General features: G+C 40.1%; 2 protein-coding genes across 2 annotated transcripts in view; both read right to left on the reverse strand.

Moving 5' to 3' along the window:
• Positions 1 to 4,486: 4,486 nt before the first annotated feature.
• Positions 4,487 to 6,287, reverse strand: NMT1 (myristoyl-CoA:protein N-myristoyltransferase). Its single transcript, XM_087688429.1, has 3 exons — positions 6,101 to 6,287; positions 5,932 to 6,001; positions 4,487 to 5,847 (listed from the first exon to the last, which is right to left on the reverse strand). Exon 3 carries the CDS (start codon positions 5,821 to 5,823, stop codon positions 4,528 to 4,530), a length of 1,296 nt encoding a protein of 431 aa, XP_087544555.1. The 5' UTR covers positions 5,824 to 5,847; positions 5,932 to 6,001; positions 6,101 to 6,287; the 3' UTR covers positions 4,487 to 4,527.
• A 53-nt stretch (positions 6,288 to 6,340) lies between these two features.
• The window catches only part of LOC148029562 (uncharacterized), a 45,050-nt gene continuing 28,350 nt past the window's right edge, over positions 6,341 to 23,040 (reverse strand). Inside the window, exon 4 of the mRNA XM_087688571.1 lies at positions 6,341 to 6,451. Coding sequence (XP_087544697.1) covers positions 6,341 to 6,451 — 111 coding nt within the window. The remainder of the gene's footprint in view (positions 6,452 to 23,040) is intronic.

Consider the following 23,040-nt stretch of genomic DNA (forward strand, 5'->3'; position numbering starts at 1 on the left):
AGCCAAGTTCAGTGCAATAAGAATATTCTAGACAAAATCATTTTGTTCTATTATAGATAAGCAAGGAACTGCTCTAGGTCATCAAAAAGGGAAAGGGAGAGGGTTTTTTGCTAGTGGCTCAAAGGCCAATCTAAATCAAAAGAGATTTTTTGTAAAAGCAGTGACTAGGGTGATTTTTTAAAAAACTTTTATGTTGATATTGCAAACATGCAGTTCACATTATCAAGGATCATCAAAAGTTGTAAGCAAAGGAGATAATGAAAAAAAATACTAGGGTGTGGTCGTGCCAATGTATCAGATTTGTGTTCTTAAAAGAAGGATTCTACAAACTGTGTTGAGAAGAATATATATTCATGGCAATTTGTGGTTATGATTCTTTTGTGACACATATTAATAGTTCTTTTATATTAATGTTTGGTGTGTGGATATTGACACTAGCAAGCAAAATTATATTAATCCTCATATAAGGAGTTGTTTTCCTCATTGGAAATGCCTTCATAGAAAGGCTCTCTTCATTGTGCCATCAACACCTTAAATTAATATTTAGGTATAGGTACATTACAACTTAGAACAAGTGTCAGTACTCCCTCTTTCATTCTCTATGTTTTGAGCATGGAAAAGAGCTTGTTGCCAATTTCTAAAGATATCAAAATTAGTTTTACACACATTTTTTATGATAACAAATATGTAGTTCATAGTCACGAGGATGGTGATGGTATTGTTCCTTGAGGGACCCAATGTCATTGAAAATATAGGATGGATGTTTGAGAGGGTTGCAAAGGATGCATGTGTTGTTATTATAAGTTGTACAAATGATGCTAAGTTGTGGCAACCATATTTTGAATACTTGAATTTCGGGCCTCTTAAACAACAAATAGCATCTAACTTGACATATGAGAACATGCATATGAAGGCTATATTTGTTTTAAGACATAGCATTCTTTGTTTCTTAAGGTGGTTTAGTTAAGCCAACTTAGCCATTACAACTTGTATAAAGTAAACCTCATGGATCTATCAAGAACACCTTAGATTTCATGAGTATTTGTACTTTCTAACATCCATGGATCACCATACATATATATGCATGGGTCTACCCCTTGAAGTTAGATTCATAAATCTGTATGTGCTTTAAAGCAATTCTTACCTATGAATTGAGAATGTGATAGATTGTACTCATGGTATATTATGTATAGAGCTAGGAGGGGGGAAGAGGATGGTAGGTACATAGTCAAAGAGTTGTGTATTTTTGGTTGTGAAAGGCATCAAACATCAATGTACAATGCCTCACCCTCCATAGGAACATTGAGTTAATAGGCATGACACAATGTAGGTGGTGTACACTTTGCCTCATAATTTTTAGTTGCCACATTAAAGAATTGTCCAACTAAGGCTTTGTGGACAATTCTGCCTTTAGGGACTTGGGATGGTTGAAAGCCATTTGTTGCACACCTGTGCACAATCTATGCTCGTGCCTAAGAAACAATGCACAAAGTTTATACACAAGGTTGAAAAGTGCATTTTTGTGGGTACAACAATGAAAGGAAAGGATATGGACTTTATCACCTTACTATGAAGTGCTTATTAGCAAGGATGTGAACTTTGCTAAAAATCTAGTTTAGCCCTTGCTCTCATGTAAAGTACCACAATGTATCTACTCAAAATATCTTTAATATTTCCTTCCTTTGTTTAGTATTGAATAAATGAGAGAGCATGGTTTTTTGCCACTCATGTCTATCCATAGATGTCACAAACTAATCACTTGGTCAATATAATGGATTTGGATGAGTCACTACTTGACAAGAGGGCCAACATTGATAAGTTAAGCTAGTTGCCCAAATGGGCTTTGCAAACTATCAAGAATAGTAAATTGGTTACAATATTGCTTGCTAAGACACGAACTAGAGCTTCTTTGCATGCTTTATTTGCATGACTGCACTACTATTGCTTTGCCTTTATTTGTGGTGGAGAGGCACCAATCTCCTTCGAAGAAGCCAATAGATTGTTGATTAGATGCATGCCATGTAGAACAAGTATGATTCCATACTAAAAAATAACACGCAGGAGTATGTTGATTTGGTTGAAGGGAAAAAGGCCATTGGTACCATGAGGCCCTACAAGATCAAGAGGAAACCAAATGGTAGCCTTGACAAATACAAGGCCCATATAGCATTGACCAATAGAAGGCTCAGCTTCCTGCAAAGGATTGTGCTCAACAAAAGGAATTTCATTGTGATGAGACCTTTGCACCCACTTCACATATGACTATCATTCAATGTCTCATTACATTAACCATGCATAACATGATTGGAGTGTACATAAATTAGACATTAGGCCTACTTTTCTTGATGGCAACTTACGGGAGAAAGTACATCTTTCACAAACTCCTAGTTTGGTTACTAAAGGACACGAGTTGAAGAAATACATATTTAAAGAATGTTCTTTATGGGCTTAACCAAACACCTTGACATTGGTACAAGAATATAAATGCATGCTTGCCGCATTGTGGTCTTCATAATAGTTCGAATGAGGATACATTTTCTACTTAGGAAACAAAATTACATATACTAGATGATTTGTTGCTCAAAATTGAAGTTTTAGCCTCTAAAGATGATTTGTACTTTGCTTTTGAAGTATTAAACTTGGGATTGCTGTTCTAGATCTAGAGCGTTCCACTTTACGCAAAAAAATGATGGCATAGTGATGCAACACACAAAGTATATCTACAAATCACTGACAAGCCTTGGCTTTGATGCATGTGATGGGGCAATTCCTATAGAACTTGGTGATCTCAAGTGATTAGAACCACGAACTAAAACAAGGTTGGATGTTGGGGAATAGATTAATATGGTAGAACGTGGTATTCAAAGCCGTTGCTTAAGGTTTCAAGTGTCCTCTCTCTCAAGAAGCCAATTCTGTTAAAAGAACCTGAATTTTCAAATCATAGTATTTGTTTAAATATAAGCGTGGCCAACCCAGTTATTAGTTCTACAATTGCCATTGTTAACATCGATAAGCAAAAATACTCAAAAGTTACAGCTAGCAAGAACACAAACTGAGTCCTTATACACGTTTCCCAAGGGGGTCAGGTACACACAATCCCTATGCACCCCTTATAGTAGGCCATTTTGGGCCTTCACGAGCCATGTTGGTCAAGGTAGAACGCAGCACTTACCCACCAAATACGAGTCAAGAGAGTGCAGAAGAACCACAGCACTATTCCCTCGTACATTGAACCTTCCTCAAACAAGGAGAATAACCAATCAAGTGCATAATGGGCAAGAACTTGGACTATCACGAAGACATCACGTAGCTAAGTGATGCATCTAACAAGACCTGAACCCAGATTTGCTGGTTTTGAGCTCCCACAGAAGCCATTTTTTGAGCAAGAATTGTTGTGTTTCAAGCCCTGTAGTGCAATGAATGTGTTGCAGTGGGTTTTCATTAGCAACTTCTTCATCAGGCTTTTCCGATTCTATTAACTCACTATGAGGGCATGCTCACACAGCAATACAGTATAACATTGGATCACAGTCAAGCATGTGTCACACGTCAGGAAAGTGCTGCCTGTATATGAATCACAGTCAAGCATGTGTCACATGTCAGGAGAGTGCTGCCTGTACTTTTAAAGCTTTCATATGAGAATATGGTTTTTAAAAGTTTCATATGAGAATATGGTTCAACATGTGGCACGTGACACTCTTCAGGATCTCTTTCATACATGTCGGCAAAGTACTGCCTGTGTATGTACGACAAATCCTACACATCTTTACCTGTTAGATATATAATGGCATGCATTTCAGACTCTTTGATGATGCTACTTGTCAGCTGCTTGCCTTCATATCTTACACAAAGCAAGCCATGTTCAAGTTTCAGATTGCCTCTTTCCTCAATGAAAGCTTTGAATTTGTTCTTTTTTACTAGACGCTTCATCATGACAGCATACTGAGTGAACACTTCCAACGACCATTTTGAATTAGGATGCAGTTAAGCAGCTTCTTAAACAGTCTCATGAATATATAACAGCTGTTGCAGTGAAAGCTGGTCTTTAGTCGAACAAACGTATCCTGTGATTGCTTTTCAAAGTTCAGAGTTGTAATTTGCAGCTGCTTTCTACTGCACACTTGAAACAGCCAACCAAACATACATTCCCCATCCTATATTCGTCAACTTTTCTGACACTTAACATAAGGCTTGACAAAATCCTTCAACTGATTAGGCAAATCCTAATAATATTTACACAAGCGGGGAAAAAAAGCCAGAACCTACATACATTGACCTTAGCTATATTTGACTCCCTAATGGAGAGAGAAACCATGAAAGCCAAACACACAGATCAAGAATAGTGATATTACAGAGACCATACTAAGTGGAGCTCCCAATCTAAAGACCCAACACATAATAAAGAGTGTTCAAAAAGCAATCATAACAAGTTGTTTAGAGCTACCAATCCAAACACTTGATGACTTTATTATGTGTTAGAAAAGTCAAAAGCAAACCGCTCGCATTTGAATCAAAATTGAACTATCACTACAGTAGTACCAGGCCCAACTCTGAAGGCACCATTGCACCTCTTAAGCGATAGTTGTACAAGTAATAGTGAAGATGCCCATCACCTGGCCCAAACTTCAGCTCCTTCAGGAAAGACTGATTGTCCATAATATCCAAGGCATTGAAAACATCATAGTTACTGCGCTTCGCAACAATCAATGCATCATTCATGAGCTGGAGGAGAGGAGTTTTTGTTGTTACATTGTAATAAGAGTAAGCAGCCTTCAGATCTGTGTAATTCTTGTTGCCCAGGATAGTTGATGGAAGAGTATAGAAGCTGCAGAAATCCGTGATCTCTCGAGAGTCAGGATCCTCAACCACAAAGCTACTTATAACATTTTCTACCGGCAGCAACCAATACTCCACATCTTTCTCAGATAAATCTGGAGAAACCACAAAGCAAGATAGGTAATTCTGTAGGAGGCATCTGACTGCTGGCACATCGTGCCTTTCCATGGATCTGAAACCAGGAGTTACTGTTGTATCAGGCAGACGGTAAAGCTTGATGGTTCTGCTCATTGTCATTCGGGCCCCAAGTCTTGAGAAACCTACGTCAATAAGTTTTTTGGGGTTCAAAGACCGATGCCAGTACTGACAGGTAACAATAGGGGTAGGAAGGACAACACCAGCAGTGTACACAGCCTGCCATATGTTCTCCAAGTGAACTCTCCTAGTAACTTCCTTGATAAGAACAGGAGCCAGTCTCTTGGATCTCAACTTCTTGTGAACACACAAGAAATTGATTTCCGCCATCAAGACAACCTGGTCACGCACCCTGATGCGTGCAGGCACTCCTGTGATGAAAGCAACGAGCTTCTTTGTAGATTGCACTCGAACTCCAATGTGCCAACTTGCAAAATACCCAGGGGGCCGTAGCGCCCACCTCAGAAACTCTTTGGAATAATTAAACCTAAACATGTTTTCGTCGTCCTCAACATAGTTGTTACACAATAGGGTGTAGATTTCAGCAGCAGCCTCATCACAGTTTATGTCACAGGTGCACCACTCAAACCCCTTGGGCAGATTATATGGCTCTTGCCTCACTTCCGACACATCCTGCGGGGGGTCGATGGGGCCTTCATCCAGCTCCTTGTCCTTGTCTTTATACTGCCCAACCGGCTGAGTTTCCCAAAATGCATGCCTTTTGTCCAGATTCAGAGTTTTCTGAAGGCTTCGCGAAAGCTCTTCAGCATCTTTGCGGCCCATCTTCATCAGAAGCGAGCCGTCATTGTCACCAGAGGTGTTATCTTCAGAGCTCCTGCCGGAAGAAGCCATTGGATGTCCGCCAAGAGGTTGAATCTGGTGCAGCGAATGCGAGCGTTAAGCAAGCTACATCCTGGCACAGATTTACAAAACCCTAGAGACAGCCGAATGAAAGTAAACCTTTATATCCCCGCTCTCGTCAAGGACGCGTCTGGACAAGCCGGCGACGGATCATACATGCGGGCAAAGCCTAACCAGAGAAACAACAGAGATTGCTTAGCGGATTTTAAAATGAAACTACAGACAAGCGCACGCGCGCAAACTCACGCAGACGGGCAGAGGGGTTTACTGTGCGGTGGCAAGTGAAACTGTGGATCTGGAAGCTGCGACCATAGCCAAGAGCTTCAGAGAGCGTCCAGAGACGAGACAAAGAAGGCGCCTGAAAGAGAGAAGGAGAAAGACAGAAAGCAACGGGACAAACAGTCGACGATGCACGCGATGCTTCTTCGCTCTCTCAACTTCAACGTTAGCCTAATAACCCACCCTTAGTGCCCAACAATCACTTTGACTCTGACAGTAAAAACCTAAACTACGGTGATTCGTTTGCAATATCATCTAAGAACCTGGCCACGCGCAGGTCCAAAACATTCTTGATGTCACGGGACTTGGGAGTTCGCTTCTCAATGTTATCGAAGTTCACCTCCGCAACATGTGGCCATAAACAAGAACTTTTTGACGTTTTTCCATGTGACGTAAAGAGCTTTTTTCCTTTGTTTGCCCCCATACTGTTCAATATCATGAACTTCTACTCAAGAGGCACCACGTAACTAGCTGCTCCACTGGCCCCACCCTAGGTCGACAACTCCTTGCCCCCAACTCGTCAAGAAGAAAACCGAGAGGTGAGAAAAAGAAGAGCAGAGGAGAGAAAAAAGAGTGGCAAGTAAAGAGAAAGACTAGAAAGCTAAGAAAGAAGAGAGAGAAGCCATAGAAATTGTGAATAAGAAGGTGAGGTAAGAGACAGTAAATGTATTAATGTTTCAAAGATGTGAAAATTTACATGTCATACCTCTTTTATACCTATGTCAGTATCATAATGTATTATTAATAATTCCACACTAGAATATATCTTCTTCCTAGCTTCTTACAATCCATCCATTCCCAAAGGTTTTTGCCCACAAAAACAACTTACAATGGTTGGAAATGATGGATGAAATAGAGTACTACTCTAATTTCAGCTATACATAGTATGGAAATGAATGTAAGATTGAAGATATATTGATTGAAATAAAGGCATAAAGTTAAGCCTTAGTTGTATACATTATCCCAATGTCTTCAAAAGAGTTTGGAGCCTATAAGTCTTTAAGAAATAAGCTCAAGAATGAGAGGACGACTTGCTGTAAAAAACAAATCTTACTGAACAAAATCTGCCATAACTTTTGGTAGAAGTGTCCAAATGAAGCATACCACATGTTAAAATGTAACTTTTGAAGAGTACTTTGATATAGGTGATGTATTTCTAAAAATTTGGCAAAATAAAAGCTGTTCTAAAATAGACTACTATCAAAACCCTAATTGATCCATAATTGGCTCCACTATAGTTATGGTTCAACCACTAATGCGTCGCATAAATAAGAAAACTCGTCGAATATAGATTTGAGCCTCCAAGAAGCTTTTTCAGTAGTAAACCTCTCTATCTAATCAAATATTCAATGATAGAACGAGAGCGAAGCTTCTTTTCACGCTAACCTATGATCGCCTCAGGAATGTACTAAATAAGATCTTCTTCATCTACAGGTGGCAGCTCATCAACTGTATCCCCAAGAATACCATAGAAGGGCTTGAGTTGATTAGCATGGAATACATTATGAATATTAGTAGCCAAGTCTCCAATGCGCTTCAAGTTCCTGTAGGGTCTATAAAACCTATGAGCAAGTTTATTATTGGATCCATCCTTCAAGGTAGAGTAATGAAACTTTGGCATTTTCAACAAAACTAATTCTCCTTGTTGGAACTCTAAAAGTCGTCTCTTCTCATCTACATACATCTTCGTTTGATCTTGGGCCTTCTTAAGATTCATCTTACACTGCTAAAGAAAGGTATGCATTCTTTTCAATTCTTATTTCCCATGAAGATTGATTTTCTCATTGAAAATTATTGTGGGTAAGGGCATCTTATAACCATACATAGCCTCAAAGGGTGAAACTTCAATACTAGCATGAGTGGAGTTATTATAAGTAAACTCAGCCAAATGTAACTAAGAATCCCACACATATTGCACATCATGATAGAAATGGCAAAGGTAAGTCTCCAACCACTTATTTACCCTTTTTGTCTAGCCATTAGTCTATGGATAATAGGTTGTGGAAGGAGCCAAATTAGTGCCCATGGAGCTAAATACTACCTGCCAAAAGTTACTCATGAACTTTGAATCTCTATCATATACAATTATCAGTGGTAATCCATGTAATCTAAAGATCTGCTCCATAAACTAATCAGCCACCTGTGAAGTAGTGAATTGTGTCTTGGTAGGAATAAAGTGGGTTGCCTTGGTGAGTCTATTTACTACCACATAAATACTATTCCATCCCCTTTTGGTAGCATGTAAACCAGTAATGAAGTCCATGGTAACGTGCATTCACTTGCCCTCAGGAATAAGTAATGGTTGCAACAAACCACCTGGCTTATGGGTTTTGTCATTACTCTATTGTGACAAGGCATACATTTCATAATAAAGTCCTTAACATCTTTCCATAGTCCTTTTCAATAAAAACTTTTGCTAATCTTATCATAAATTTTGAAAACTCAAAAATGTCTAGTTAAAGATAAAGAATGCAACTCCTCCATGATTTTTCATATGAAAGAAGAAATAGAGGGAATAACAATCTTGCCATTTAACCAAATTAGGCCATTTTTAAGCTAATAATGTGAGTTTTTCTCCATGAGACCTTACTATAATTGGTTGAGCTCATCATCCAAAAGATAGGCTTCCTATAATTCTTCAATCTAATCACTATGTAGCTCAATCATAGCTGAAACTTTGCATGCCCACATGCAGAAAAGAAAATTGGCTACTATATCATCTTTGCCCCTCATATGAGTGGTATCAAAATCATAATTTTGTAGAGTAGCTACCCACCTACACTGCTTAGGAGTGAGATGTGACTAAGTGAGGAATAACTTTAGGACCCTATGATCACTTTGAACTCTAAACAGGGTGTCATATAAGTAATGGTGCTATTTCTTTATCACATGTAAAATAGCCAACATCTCTTAGTCATCGACATTCATAGCCATTTCCTTATTCGTAAGCTTGTGACTTTCAAAGGTAATAACTCCATGCTCATGTAACAAAAAAGCCTTTATGCCACGACCACTAGCATCACATTCACTACAAAATATAGGCCTTATATCGACGTTAAAAGCGACGAAAATGCAAATAACAAAATTTATCCCCGTCGTCGTAAAAAGTGTCATTATTGGCGAGGCCATAGAATAGTCAGTATCACCGTCACTATCAGTGTCGGTATCAGCGTCGCAAATCACTATCAGCGTCGGTATCAGCGTTGCATACCGATGCCAATACCGACGCTGATAGCGATGGTTTGCGATGTAAATAACGATGCCAATAACGACGCGAGCAGTAAAATTTGTGACGCTAATAGCGACGGTAACAGGGGGAAAAAATTTGTGGCAGGGCAACAAGCTGCCCTACCACATATAGCACTGTATACTTTATTAGAGCCATACAAAATAGTTTCTGCACTGTGTACAATGCGCTTGCAAACAAAAACAATGTATACTGAAATCATAACATTGATACATGAAATAAATACATGATCGCATAATAAGCGATTGGTACAATCATGATAAGATATCACTAATACATAGAAAATGTCTACATAGATCAGGCGACTCAAAAATAAAGGTGTGTGAGCTCTAGGGATCCAAGGGCGAGCGACATATCCTCGCCCTCCGAAAGCTTGTTCCGCCGCCGCAAAGGAGCATCGAACCGACTCTGCAAAAAAAAAAACACATCAGTCCACCATACAATAATGTATTCTAATTAAACATGGTAACTACGGACAAGAAAGATGAGTGACTTATAGGGCCGCCGCATCTATACAATCGGTCGATCAATGAAGTGAGACCGTGCCTCTCTGTATATCGGGTCTCAAGGCCAGTCGGATCGCGATTTGTAATGGAGTGCTACAAAGAAAACAAAATGCTAACTGTTAGAAACATGATTGTCAGTATAAAGGATATTGCAAAAAAATAAACAAGCAAAACAAAAGAAAAACTTACAAAGTCCTCCAAATATGTCCTGTGGTCGCCACTCCCAAGATGATGGACCACTCCGGCCTCAAGTCGTGTCCTCGCCGCCTCACGCTGCTGACTCCAACGTCTTGGAGAATCTGTAGCCTCCTCCCTCAATCGGCGCCAGTCGTCTGCATCTAACTACTCGGGCTTTGCAGCCCCACTCTTGATTGCCTTGCATGCGTCGGATCGTCTGTGTGACATATATGCACGCATACAATCCATCATCTAGCCCTGAGAGAATCTATCTATTGAGGCTGGAATCGGAAACTTCTCATGCAAGGATGCTACTATGTAGTCCTTGCTCCCCTCCGGTATGTTCTTCCAATGATCTAAGACGTTGTGCCGAAAAACTTGTTGGCACAACTCTCTCATGCAAGCCATCACCCCACTCCCCTCATCATTCATGATGATGGCTCCTGACCTACCATCGACTAGATATCGATATCCCCCTGGAGTTTGCCTAAGATGGGTCCTCTCCCATCTGCGTCCACGCTCCTGGGCATATCCAGGAGACCCCTGTGCATCCAGTGTACCAACCGGGGTAATATCTCTCGGAGTGGCACCCATAGGGGGCACACCTGTGCTGACGGTTGAGCAAAATTCGGAGTAACTGGAGTAGACGTCCCCACAAGTGTGACAAATCCCTAAGGTGATGCAACTCTAGCTGAACGATGAAACAGAGACACTGCGTCCGTGCCTCCACAACATCCACATGAGCCTGAGTCACGCTCCCTGGAAGGGCCATGAGAGCGAGGAGTCGCACCTGTATCCCGTGTCGACCGTGGGCTCACTGCATCCGTATCTCTACAGTATCCCCCTGACCTCGAAGCACTCTCTCCCTCTGGCCCAAGTCTGGAGCGTTGAGCTCGTCTGCTCGAAGCTGAAGCATCCGATCGCGCTGAAGTAGATCTAGCAGAGCGCCCTGATGAAGACCGAGATAGCTCCTGGTCTGCCATATCTCTGAATCTCGCGATCTGGTCTCGATACATGCGTGTGAAGATATCTTGTAACTCCTCACCTTGATTCACCCTGAAAATGTCACCTGCACAAACAAAAAATGATGTTAGAATAATCAATTTAAATCATACAAAGTACAGTAATATAAATCCTTTAAAAAAAACTCACTTAAAATGCATATCTTATGTACCCTTATAAGCGATTGGTCAACGAATTGAGTAAGTGGATGCTCCAAGTATGAAGTATCCTATGGTCCCATGTCAATCTCTTGACACAACTCCGCATACATTGGAAGGTCGATAGACATGTCACCACAAAAGGTTGAGTCCACCTCGTTCTCAAAGAATTCTTGGACTCCTGTATTTCCATCATTGTTAGCCGATGCTAGCTCCAAGCTTTCGATGGCCTCCACCCCTTGCAATATCGACCCCTCTATTTGCATATTATCTTCATCTATGCTCAGAACATCACTTTGATCATATACTCTCGCAGGTCTAGCATCTCCACTTCATCTACAAGATGCACAAGAAGGTGGATTTGTATCATGAGCATGCTGGTGGGCAGGTATTTCTCAAAGAGACAGACCATCTCCACTGCTCCCCGCCTCGCGGATTCAATAGAGGACGTCTTAATCTCCTTCTATGAGATCCATTGCATCAAAGTCGATAACCTGTAAATGGCCCCACGTATTTCTGGAGTAAGACATCCTGCGATCGCGATCGTTAGTACAAACTGCCACAAATGAGAAAGCATTATGAATAATGGCTACACTCCAAATAGCAAAATGCGCATGCCAATTACAATCCATTCGAGTACAAACCTGACATATCTTATGCCAGTCATGGGATTTTAGCCTTGATAATTGGTCGTCTTTAGAAAATACGGATCTGAGAGAATGCATCATATCCGTCGGAGTGCGGATAGACTTGATTACTTGCTTCACAATGCGCTCTTCTTTAGTGGACAAAACCCAAGGAGCACGAGGAAGTTGCACGCGACCATCAGCACTCGACTGCGGCCAAAGCGCCTCCATCTTACCTACCTCCTTCAAATCCATTCGTGCCCCTATAGTGTCTCTCTTTCCTGTGATGTGGTCCCATAGCAAGCTGCCCACATTCTTGAAAATATGCATGGGATCTAACAAGTGGTTGACCTATAAGTGGGTCCAATATGGCAACTCGTAGAAAACTGAGAATCGCCGCATTCCGTTTGGATGTGATTCCGCATGGACCATTTTCAGCACGTACCAGCTTGCGGCATTCATACGTGTTGGAGGTCGTCCAAGGAAGCCTTCCCTGAGTTCATGATTCTCTGGCAAGAAAGCAGCGTGTCCTTGATATACCATCTTCTTCATGGTTCGTGACCTTCGGGAGTCTAAATGTGGCCCACACAATGGACACGCATGATAACTTGAGATAATCAGACATGTTCCAATACCACAACCCAGTGAATACTTGCTTGAACGAGATAAAATATAGATATTACCAACGAGAACGGATGCCTGTTCACCTGAGCACTCTCCGAATCCCGGAAAGTCATGCATCGTCCACATGAGAATGGCTCGAATATTGGCTGACCGCCGACCATCGCGTCCGTGGACCTATTCTGCACATGGCACGTTGTCAAGCTCACCATGCCGAACATATGAAACATATGGTTTATCCAGGGGATAAGCGGAAAGTGTCTGAGAAATTTTTGAGGGATGGTTTGCCCTTGCAAGTCCTGTGGATACCTGTGAGCACCACACTTTGGACATGTCTCCATAGTCTCGTATTCTCCTCGAAACAGTATGCAATCATTGATACATACATGGATGTTATTGTAGTCCATGCCAAGCTTTCGTAAAACATGTTGTGCATCATCACGAGACTCAAGCATGGTATTTGCAGGTGGTAATATATGATATTTCAATAACCTGAAAAAAATAAACACCTTGAAAAAGCACAAATGTTTGTAATAATAGTGCCGAAAAAAAATCAACGAAGCATATGTATAAGGTACCTAAACAACTCGATCACACTTTTATCGCTCCACCCGTATTTGCTTGCACACTTAAGAGTGCAAGCAGTGTCTTCAGGTGAGATACTCGGCACCCATCATATAATGGTATGGATGCTTCCTCTCTAAGCGGATCAGAAGTCTTGACATCCATGGGAATCAATGCATTGATCATTGCCTCCATCTTAGGCTCCAAGATTATAGGTAGGTCTGGAAGGTTGCCTATCTCCTTATGCATTGACGGTATAGATTGGCCTTGCAAGTGGTGGATTGGCTCCTGCACTTCATCCATTGCACACCCACGTACTCTTCTAATTGGCCGCAAAGGGTGCACTCCTCCTTGGGATGAGATATCACCTCCTTGGATAGAAAATTTGCCAACGAGACCCAATCTTATTGTATATGGTATTCAATTAGCTTGCGAGTATAATGCATGATTGATATTAACTTTTCTTACCGTTTGCTGAAAATCCGCAATCGCCTGATTAATGATCTCAGATTGAAACTCGCCAATCGTCGTACGTGTTCTATAGACAATCAATGTTTTCGTCTAATTGCCAGCTTGCATTGAGAGCAAGGACATGGGACACGCTGATTAAGATACAATGAAAACCCCATCTCTAGAAGCTCCTTGATTTGCTTGGCTACTTCTTCATGCTCTCACACTTAGACAATCTATAGGGTGTCTTATTAATTGGCTTTGAGGTTTAGCTCCAAATCGATAGGGTGATCCACTACTCTCTTAGGAGGTAATGAAATAGGTACTTTAAACAAATCCATGTACTCCTCAAGAAGAGCTTTCAAAGCTAGATGATCTGCTGAATTTTTAGATTGATCTTCAACCTCTTTATTCAGGTGTAAGACAAAATTTATGAGCACTTCTTGTACTCCTTCTTGAGTTATTGAATCGTGATAAGCTAAAATTCAAATTTACTAGAGATTCCCTATAAATGGATAGGCTACCCATTAAAACAAACTCCATATACAACTGTGAGAAATCCATAGTAATCTTTCCTAAGGTCATTATCAAATCACATCCAAGTACAACATCTATGGGTCCCATTTCCAAAGTAATCGGGTTTACCTTTGCTTCATAAGTTTCAGCCACCACTGTAAGGAAGCCTATGGGCATATTTGAGTGTTGATTTCTTCTTCACCACTTGCTATTTGAACTCTTATAGGCTATTGTAAATTAGTGGAAAGACAATTGAATTTGTCTACAAGTGACTTATTCACAAAGTTGTGTGTATTGCCACTATCTATTAGGATAAACACATCATTTCGATTAATATTACCCCATATGAAGTGTATTAGGGCACTTAGAACCTATCCAAGCATCCATGGAGATGGAATAATTAGTGGCAGCATGTGGCTCATCAAGAATCCCTCCTGGATCAAAAGGAATACTACCACTCGAATCAAAAGGAAAAGTGTTAGCAGGATCATAAAACTATTCTTGCCCAACTTCCTCTTCAACATCCTCAAGTTTCAATGGTAGTCACAAATGCATTTGTCTCATCATTATGGACTTGTGCATGTCCAACTAATCACTCAATAAAATGACACAATTATGGACTTGTGCATGACTTAGCTCTAAGGCTATTACTACCAAGCCTCATGTGGCAATCATAACAAACCTCCAACTTTTAGGAGATGTTTACTATAATATCCAAAGATCTACATTGCTAGGTCCAAGACTCGAAATTTCATTCAAACAAGATATCTTTTAAAATAAGTAAACATAATGTTACCCTTATCCATTTTATGGTAGATATATCTACACACATTTTCAAACAAAGCAACCTCAAAGACAATTGAAATATTACTACATGTATGCTTAACCAAAAAGGGAAATTTACAATAAAAAGATTTGTGTTTGATGTTGAACATGCCAATTAAACCTCACATTCTCTTAAAACCTCTTGGGAAGAAGATCTCAAAGACAATTCGAACACCAAAAAGCACCTTATGTGATAGAAATAGTTGCCATGTAATGGAAAAATGTCCAAGGGAATGTGAAGCATAATGAATGTACATTCTCCTTCGTGCCACATATACCATAACATATTTGCACCCATGCATGTTTTTGAAAGAATGATTTAAAGCTAAATGAAGCTACTAGGAAGTGCTACAAATAATCAACACTACTATGTCGTTGTATGAAATAATGCTTAAAGGGCTTTAAAACAAGATCTTTCACACATATCACAATACACATGGCATGCATATCTTCTATTCAAGAAACAATGTCAGACACAAAGAAAAACCTAGGAAACGCTACAAATAATGCAAACAAGAACCATCACCTATTTGTGAGGAGAAATGTGGAGGAGAGTGTAAGATAAGATGGATAACCATATTGAATTGGTGTAACATAACCAAGTAGCAGAGGTCATGAGACACTCATGGTATTCAACATGTATGTACCCTATTTGAGTGGGATAATAAGACTATAGATTCATATAGGAGAAACCATAAAGAAGCATAGTATGTATCACCCACAAAGGCATTCTCTATGAATAGCCATTCAAAGAAACAAACAAATGGAAAAGAGTTAAGATGATCAACAACACAGGCAAGTGTTCTACACATCTTAGCATCACAACCTTTGGGGAAAACTTCCTTTACAACCTCTAGCGAGTTTAAGATTTAAGATAATAACCAAAGTTTGGAGTAAGCATTTGTTGAAAACACCATTAAATCTAACAACAGAAACAACATCAAGTAACCATGCACGATAAAACATGCATTAGAATATATTTTATAAAGAATCGCAACTTATAGACTCACTTGAAATTATAAGTAATGTAATATTTATAGTAAAACTAGTTTATCCTTCTTTATATTCCAATAACACCTTCAAGCCATGTGATGGTTTCACTTGCAACAAAGCAACACCTAATTTGCCTAAATAAAGATGGATGTTTTCAAATACATGCTTAAGAAGGATAATGTTTGTTGTCGTGCCTAAATTGGCTCTTGGTTGGAATGAAATGGGCTATCTTGGTGAGTCTATCCACCACCACATATATACTATTCCATCCCTTTTTGGTAGTATGCAAACCAGTAATGAAGTCAATGGTAATGCGTGTCCACTTGCCTATAGGAATGGGTAACGGATGCAACAAACCACTTGGCTTATGGGTGATGTCCTTATTCTACTAACAAGGGATACACTTCATGATGAAGTCTTTGACGTCTTTCCACAGTCCTTTCCAATAGAAGCTTTTGCTAATCTTATCATAGGTTTTGAAAACTCTAAGGTGTCCAGCTAAAGGCAAAGAATGCAACTCCTCCATACTTTTTCGTGTAAAAGAAGAAATATAGGGAATGACACTCTTGCCATTTAATCAGATGAGGCCATTTTGAAGCTAATAATGTGAGTTATCTTCCATGAGACCTTGCTGTAATTTCTAAAAAATATGGCTAAGGTCTTCATCCAAAAGATAAGCCTCATGTAGTTCTTCAATCCAATCACTATGTAGCTCAATCATTGCTGAAACTTTGCAAGTCCACATACAAGAAAGAGAATTAGCCACTATATTGTCTTTGGCCCTCGTATGAGTGATGTCAAAATCATAATTTTGCAGTGTAGCTACCCACCTACGCTACTTAGGAGTCAGATTGGAATGAGTGAGGAAATACTTAAGGACCCTGTGATCACTTTGAACTTTGAAGCAGCTACCATACAAATAATGGTGCCATTTCTTTATTGCATGCAAGGTAGCCAACATCTCTTGGTCATAAACATTCATAGCCATTTCTTTATTTGTAAGCTTACGGCTTTTGTGGGAGCTTTCACTCAACCGCCAAGACCCACGGACCGCTTATTGTTTCAAGCGTTCCAAGCCGAGCACTAATGGCTACCTCTCACATAACCGATGCGCCATCCATATCTACGGGTGTAGTGAGCTTACCTTGATGCCGTTCGAGTTACCTCCTCTCCCGCGCACTCCGGTAGCTCCACGATCCAAGTGCAAGCTTCAAGCAAGCTCCATCCTCAAGCTCCACGCTCCAAGCTCCATTGCCGCGAGCAAGACAAGAGAAGAGAAGAGAAGAGAAGAAGAGAGGAGACGATAGAGAGCTTCTTCTCCTCGGTCCCTCACCCTCACACACTCATTCCCTCACACTCTCACACTCCCTCTCTCAAGCACAAGCTCAAGCAAGCAAGAACAAGAAGAAGAAGAAGAAGAGGAGAGCTACTTTTGGCCACACACAAGAATGAGCTTCTCATTCACTTTTCAACTTTATATACAAAACCCTAAATCCCTTTTGGGCGGTCATTCCCTTTTCTCCTTTTTTACATGGCCGGCCGTAGCCTAGGCCCTTTTTCCCATTGTCCTTCTATCTTCCTAGCTTCCTGTCCACCGCCCGTCTACATTTACAAATTGCACGGGTGAGAGCCCGGCGCTCTTTTATAAGATTTCAGGGTGCGCCTTTTTATTTTAAAATGCGTCTTTCCCCTTTTGCCTTTGCCTTGGACTTTTAAGGTTGCCCTTGCGCTTTTGGCCTTTTCTCCCTTTCTTTCTTCAATCGGGCTACATTTTTTCCGCCTTTGCCCTGCGTCTTTTCCACTTCCTTTTGCTTTCTTCGTGTTGGGGTTAACAGCTTTCAAAGGCAATCAATCCATGCTCCTATAACAAAACAACCCCAATGCCTTGGCCACTAGCATCACACTGTATGGTAAACTCCTTCGAAAAATTTGGGCATACTAGAATAGCAGCATAAGTAAGGAGTTTCTTTAACTAGTTGAAGCTACTATTAGTAAGAGCATCCCAAAAGAAAGCTTCCTTCTTCAGCTGCAATAGCCGCATAATGCTTGATGAATCGGCGATAAAATGAAGATAGACCAATAAGTCCTCTAAGTGAAGTAGTAATAGTAGGTGTTGGCCAATCTTTAATACACTATACCTTCTTGGGGTCAGCTTGGATCCCTTTTTCATTGACAATATGTCCCAAGTATTCCACTTCAGTCTATATGAAAGAGCATTTTTTTCTCCTTAGCAAAAAGTCTGTGATATCTCAATACATAAAAAACCTTCCTCATGTGTGATAAATGGTCCTAAAGGGTCTTACTATAAATTAGAATGCCATCAAAGAAGACCAAGACAAACTAAAAGGGGAAAGACTGCAAAATCTTGTTCATTAGACTTTGGAAGGTAAATGGAGCATTTGTAAGCCCAAATGGCATCACCAAGAAATGACAAAGCCCTTGATCAGTCCTAAAGGCAGTCTTGATCTCATCACCCTCTCGCATGTGGATTTGATGATACCCTGATCTCAAGTCAATCTTTGTAAAGAATGTAGCCCCCTTAGCTCATCAAGAAAATCATCAATCCTGGGTATTGGATACCTGTTCTTCAATGTGATCTTGTTAAGATCCATGTAGTTAATACACATCCTGAAAGATCTATCTTTCTTTTTTATTAATAGGATTGAAAATGCATAGGGTGAAGAACTAGATTCAATGAATCCCATCTCAAGAAGCTCCTTGATTTTCTTGGCTACTTCTTCTCGCTCACACTTGGACAATTTGTAGGGTGGCTTATTGATTGGTTTTGAATTGGGCTCCAAATCAATGGGGTGATCCATTGCTCTCAATGAAGTAGGCACTTCAAACAAGTCCATGTACTCCTCAAGAAGAGCTTTCAAGGCTAGATGACTTGCTGAATTTATGGACTGATCTTCAATCTCTTTATTCAAGTATTAAAAAAAATATCTATGAGTGCCTCTTGTACTCCTTTTTGAGTTATTGAATGGTGATAAGTTGAAAATCTGATCTATTAGGAATTCCCTGTAAATGGATGAGATGTCCATCAAAGACAAACTCCATAAATAGCTGTGAGAAATCCATAGTGATTTTGCCTAATTTCATTAACCAATCACAACCGAGTACAATATCTATGGGCCCCATTTCCAAAGTAATCAAGTTTACTTTTGCTTCAAAGTTTGCAATTAGCTGTAAAGAAACCTGTGGGCATATTTGTGTGCTAATTTCTTCTTCACCATTGGTGACTTGAACTCTTATGGGCTGCTATGAGTCAGTGGGAAGACAATTCAGCTTGTCCATAATGGACTTATTCACAAAATTGTGTATACTACCACTATCTATCAAAATAAACACAGCCTTTCCATGAATGCTATCCTTCATATAGAGTGTATTAGGGCTCTTAGAACCTGTCCAAGCATACATGGAAATGGAACAACTAGTGGCAACAAGTGGCTCATCATGAGTCCTACGTGGGTCAAAAGGAACACTCCCACGTAGATCAAAAGGATAAGAGTGAATCATAAAAGTACTTTTGCCCAACTTCTTCCTCAAGATCATCATTTTCAACATTAGGTGCAATTGCATTAGCCTCATCAATATAATATTTAGAATCCTCAAAGACTAACATACTATGAACCTTGGCTTTTGGATTTTTGTATACACACTTTGTGGCATGATCAGGTGTATACTTTTTCCCACATTTGAAGTATAAAACTTTTTCCTTTCTTTCGTTATAGATGTCCATAGGAATAGACTTGGGATTCATATTGGTTGAAATAGATTTAGGCTTGTTGTCCCCTTGTTTGAAGTCAAATCTAGGACTAGTTGCTATCCTAAAATTACTTTGAGGTCTTGAAGCATTGAATGGTGGATAAGTCGGCACTCTTAAGCCCCCATTTGGTGCATGATTGCTGCCATAAAAATTGCCAACTTATCCCTGTTTGAAAACAATCCTTGGCTGTGCATAACTAGGTTAAAATGAAGACTCCCTTCTATATTTCCTTCCATAGCGCTCTGCAAGTTCAATAGCATTGAAAAGAGTGGTAGGGTTTTGCACCATGACATCAGTTAATAAGGATGGCTCTAAACCATACATGTACTTGTGGAGTTTAGCATCATCACTAATGCTCTCTACATACAAGGTAAAATTGAGGAATTGGTTGGTATACTCCCTTACACTTAGGCCTCTTTGCTCTAGACCATACCATCTCCTTGCCAATTTCTCTTTCTCAACAAGAGGAGAGACAAAGACCTCAGCCATAAGTGTCTTGAAAGCTTCCCAATTCTCTACAAGTATGTTTTCCTTTTTAATATACCTCCACCAAGTATGTGCAAATCTCTCCAAATGCAAGGAAGAAAAATGAATCTTCATATCATCAGTTCTAGGGAATATATCAAAGTACAATTCCAATTTGGAAATCCATTGCTCTAGGTCAGATGGTGAAGATGATTGACCATTGACCTTGGCCAAGATGATCTTATCTTTTAGCTCTCTTTCATGGAAGGGTTGCCATCCCAAAATGGATTGGTCATGAGTATTAGGCGTTGAGCCCCCAAAATAAGATGGAACTCTCCCAATAGGGAGCTAAGAACCAGTATGAAACCTTCACATTGGTAAAGGACCTCTAGGAAGTTGGGTATTCAGCCCAAAAGCTTGGGAGTTGGTACCATTCAAATTGCCCAAATAGTCATCATGTCTTTGTGAAATCTGACCTACTTCATATTGGATATTTGGGATACCCCTTCGTCCAATGATTCCATGACCTTGACCATTTTGGTTAGGTGGTTGAAGTGGGACTGAGGGTTCATTGTTTGAATAATCTTTTTTCTTTGCTTCTTTCAGTCCCATTTGCATTTACATCCATTGGGAGAATTGAGCCATTATTTGAGCATTAGATTCTATTAACTTGTCAATGGAAGCCTTTGTTTGGGTACTAACTTCTTAATGGGAGACTTCGTTTGACTAGTAGACAAGACCATTTGCTCCACTCTTGATAATAGCTTCATATGACGTTAGGCATGCCTATTTTCATGTTCACACATGGTATTGTTAAGTGCACTGATTTCTCCATGCACTTGAGGATCTTCAAAGCTCTCTTGGGGTATATTATACAGTATAGAATCTCTGACTTGCTGAGCATACTCATCTTAGGCCTTATTTTTGCTTTTATGCCCTGCCATAATAGTGTATTCCTATAGTACTCATTGTCAAAAAATTGGCTATAACTTGAGCTAAGAAGCTTTGATTCCCAAACTTTTTGATTCAGATCGAAGCCAACAATGCGCTCTTTAGAATGAGCTATAGAACATCATAATAGGTTTTGGACAAAAAATTTTGTAATTCAATCTTTGAGTCTGTCCGGGCCTGTACCTTGTTTCAACATGTTAATGCCATGTTTCCACCTGTAAGGGTAAAATGGTGGTTCCAAATGGCTACCAAACCTTGTAGGAGGCTAACTAGGACCTGTGGGCACCCTGTAGTACCTGCACTTGTACTTCAATAATGAAGTTAGTACCTGTAAGGATGTATAAATACCCTAGAGTGTCCTGTAAAGTCCATGTTTTACCCTGTTTTGCTCTTGAAGGTACTTGACTCAGCACTTCAATCTATTGAGAAATAATGAAAAAAGCCTAAGCTTTATCCATGGTTGTATTAAGTTTGTGTAAAAGACTTGTAAAAAAAGATTGAAGAGAAGATAGAATGAGAAGAATAATGAAGGAAAGAAGAGCATGTAGCTCAAGACCTCTACTTGATCCATCTTGGTCTTCCTCTACTTGAAGTTTTTTCATTTGGTATCAGAGCGTGAAATTTCCCATGAATGTCACCACAGACTATTATAGAACACTTGATAGGTTGCACATTCCATTCTTTAGTAGCAAGAATGGCCCGAGCTTGGTAACGAAGGACCTTGACTTCCTACTCTTGCACTTCAACATCTGTTGTATTTGTCTATCCAAATCCCCGTAGGATGGCATGGCCATAGAGACAGAATTCCTAGAGCTCCAAAGAAGTTTCAAGCTCTAGCTTTCAAAATCTCAGAGATCCAGCTAAGAAGGGTGTGTCACATGAAATAGAGCAGGGCATGCCATGTGGAACAAAGCAGAGCACATAAGCATAACTACTTCTTCATGAAAGTTGTTCTAAAGTGGGAATTGAGTTGAGAGGCTAACACAACTAAGAAGGCTAGATATAGGGGTGTGAAAAAAGGGGAAGAGAGAGAGTAGGTGCGGTGCTTGCTGCAACTACATAGAGGGGGTGCCATTTTGATGTTCGAGGAATGTCAGGGCATCAATAGTAGTCTCTGCGGGATCATAATTGTTAGAGAGGGGGCCATCTTCATGCTGAAACAAAAAGGGAGCTCTACGGCTGTTATCCGGGGGGATTGCTGGAAGCTCCAGGGAGGGTGTGTGGAGGAAGTGTGTCATCTTTGCAGCTATTTCATGATGAGAGAGTAGTGTTTGCAAAATTAAGTGACTAGTATGTGAGAAGGAGGTTGTTGGCCAAGATCTCATGGCCAAGATCTCATTTGCAGCCTGTGATAGATGCACACTGTCAAAGAACACATACTCGGATGCATTATTGCAGGTTCCCAGAGAGCATTTGTTGCACAGAATGATTGTCTCCATTGTTCTAGTCCCACAGCATGCCCTGCTTGTCTCAGTAAATCCATTTGCTTGTGGGTCCTTGGTTATGTACAATAAACCCATGTATATGTCAAAATAGGCAATCTTGAGATCTGAGTAGTTGGCTGCGAATTGATTAATGGAGGAGTTAAGGGCTATATTGTAGGCATTGACTACTTGGTTAAGGCTCTCCACACACCCCGAAGAAGTGCGGCTCACTGTAAACTTCAAAATGAACACAATGCCTTTGATGAAAGAACATTGGTTTTTCCCCCTATGTGTAAAGCTCTTGTAGTGTGAAAATGAGATGGAATGGAAGAGGTAAATGAAATGTTGGTGAAGCCATTGCAAATCAAAAACTGATGTTGTGACTTGATATGGAGGTCATAGAAAGAGCGCACCATGAAGCTACATCTCTTTGAACTGAAAATGTAATTGGTTCACAGTTGGAGATTTCACATTGTTGCAAAGTTAAACTAGGTGCTTTGGAGGCATAGAAGGCCGATTTTATGTCATTTTTGGGTGCCATTTTGGAGGCAAAAAAATCCCATAAAAATTTGTGTAGCTTTAGCTTGACTGTGACTTCATTGTTGGCACAAAAATTGTAGAAAAACAACAAGGAA

Source organism: Lygodium microphyllum, chromosome 11, assembly GCF_053477565.2.
Source record: "Lygodium microphyllum isolate KBCC chromosome 11, Lygodium_microphyllum_v1.1.10, whole genome shotgun sequence".
Taxonomy (NCBI): Eukaryota; Viridiplantae; Streptophyta; class Polypodiopsida; order Schizaeales; family Lygodiaceae; genus Lygodium; species Lygodium microphyllum.

Excerpts from the sequence above, each read along its gene's own strand:
- NMT1 (XM_087688429.1), bottom strand. The coding sequence starts at position 5,823 with ATGGCTTCTTCCGGCAGGAGCTCTGAAGATAACACCTCTGGTGACAAT.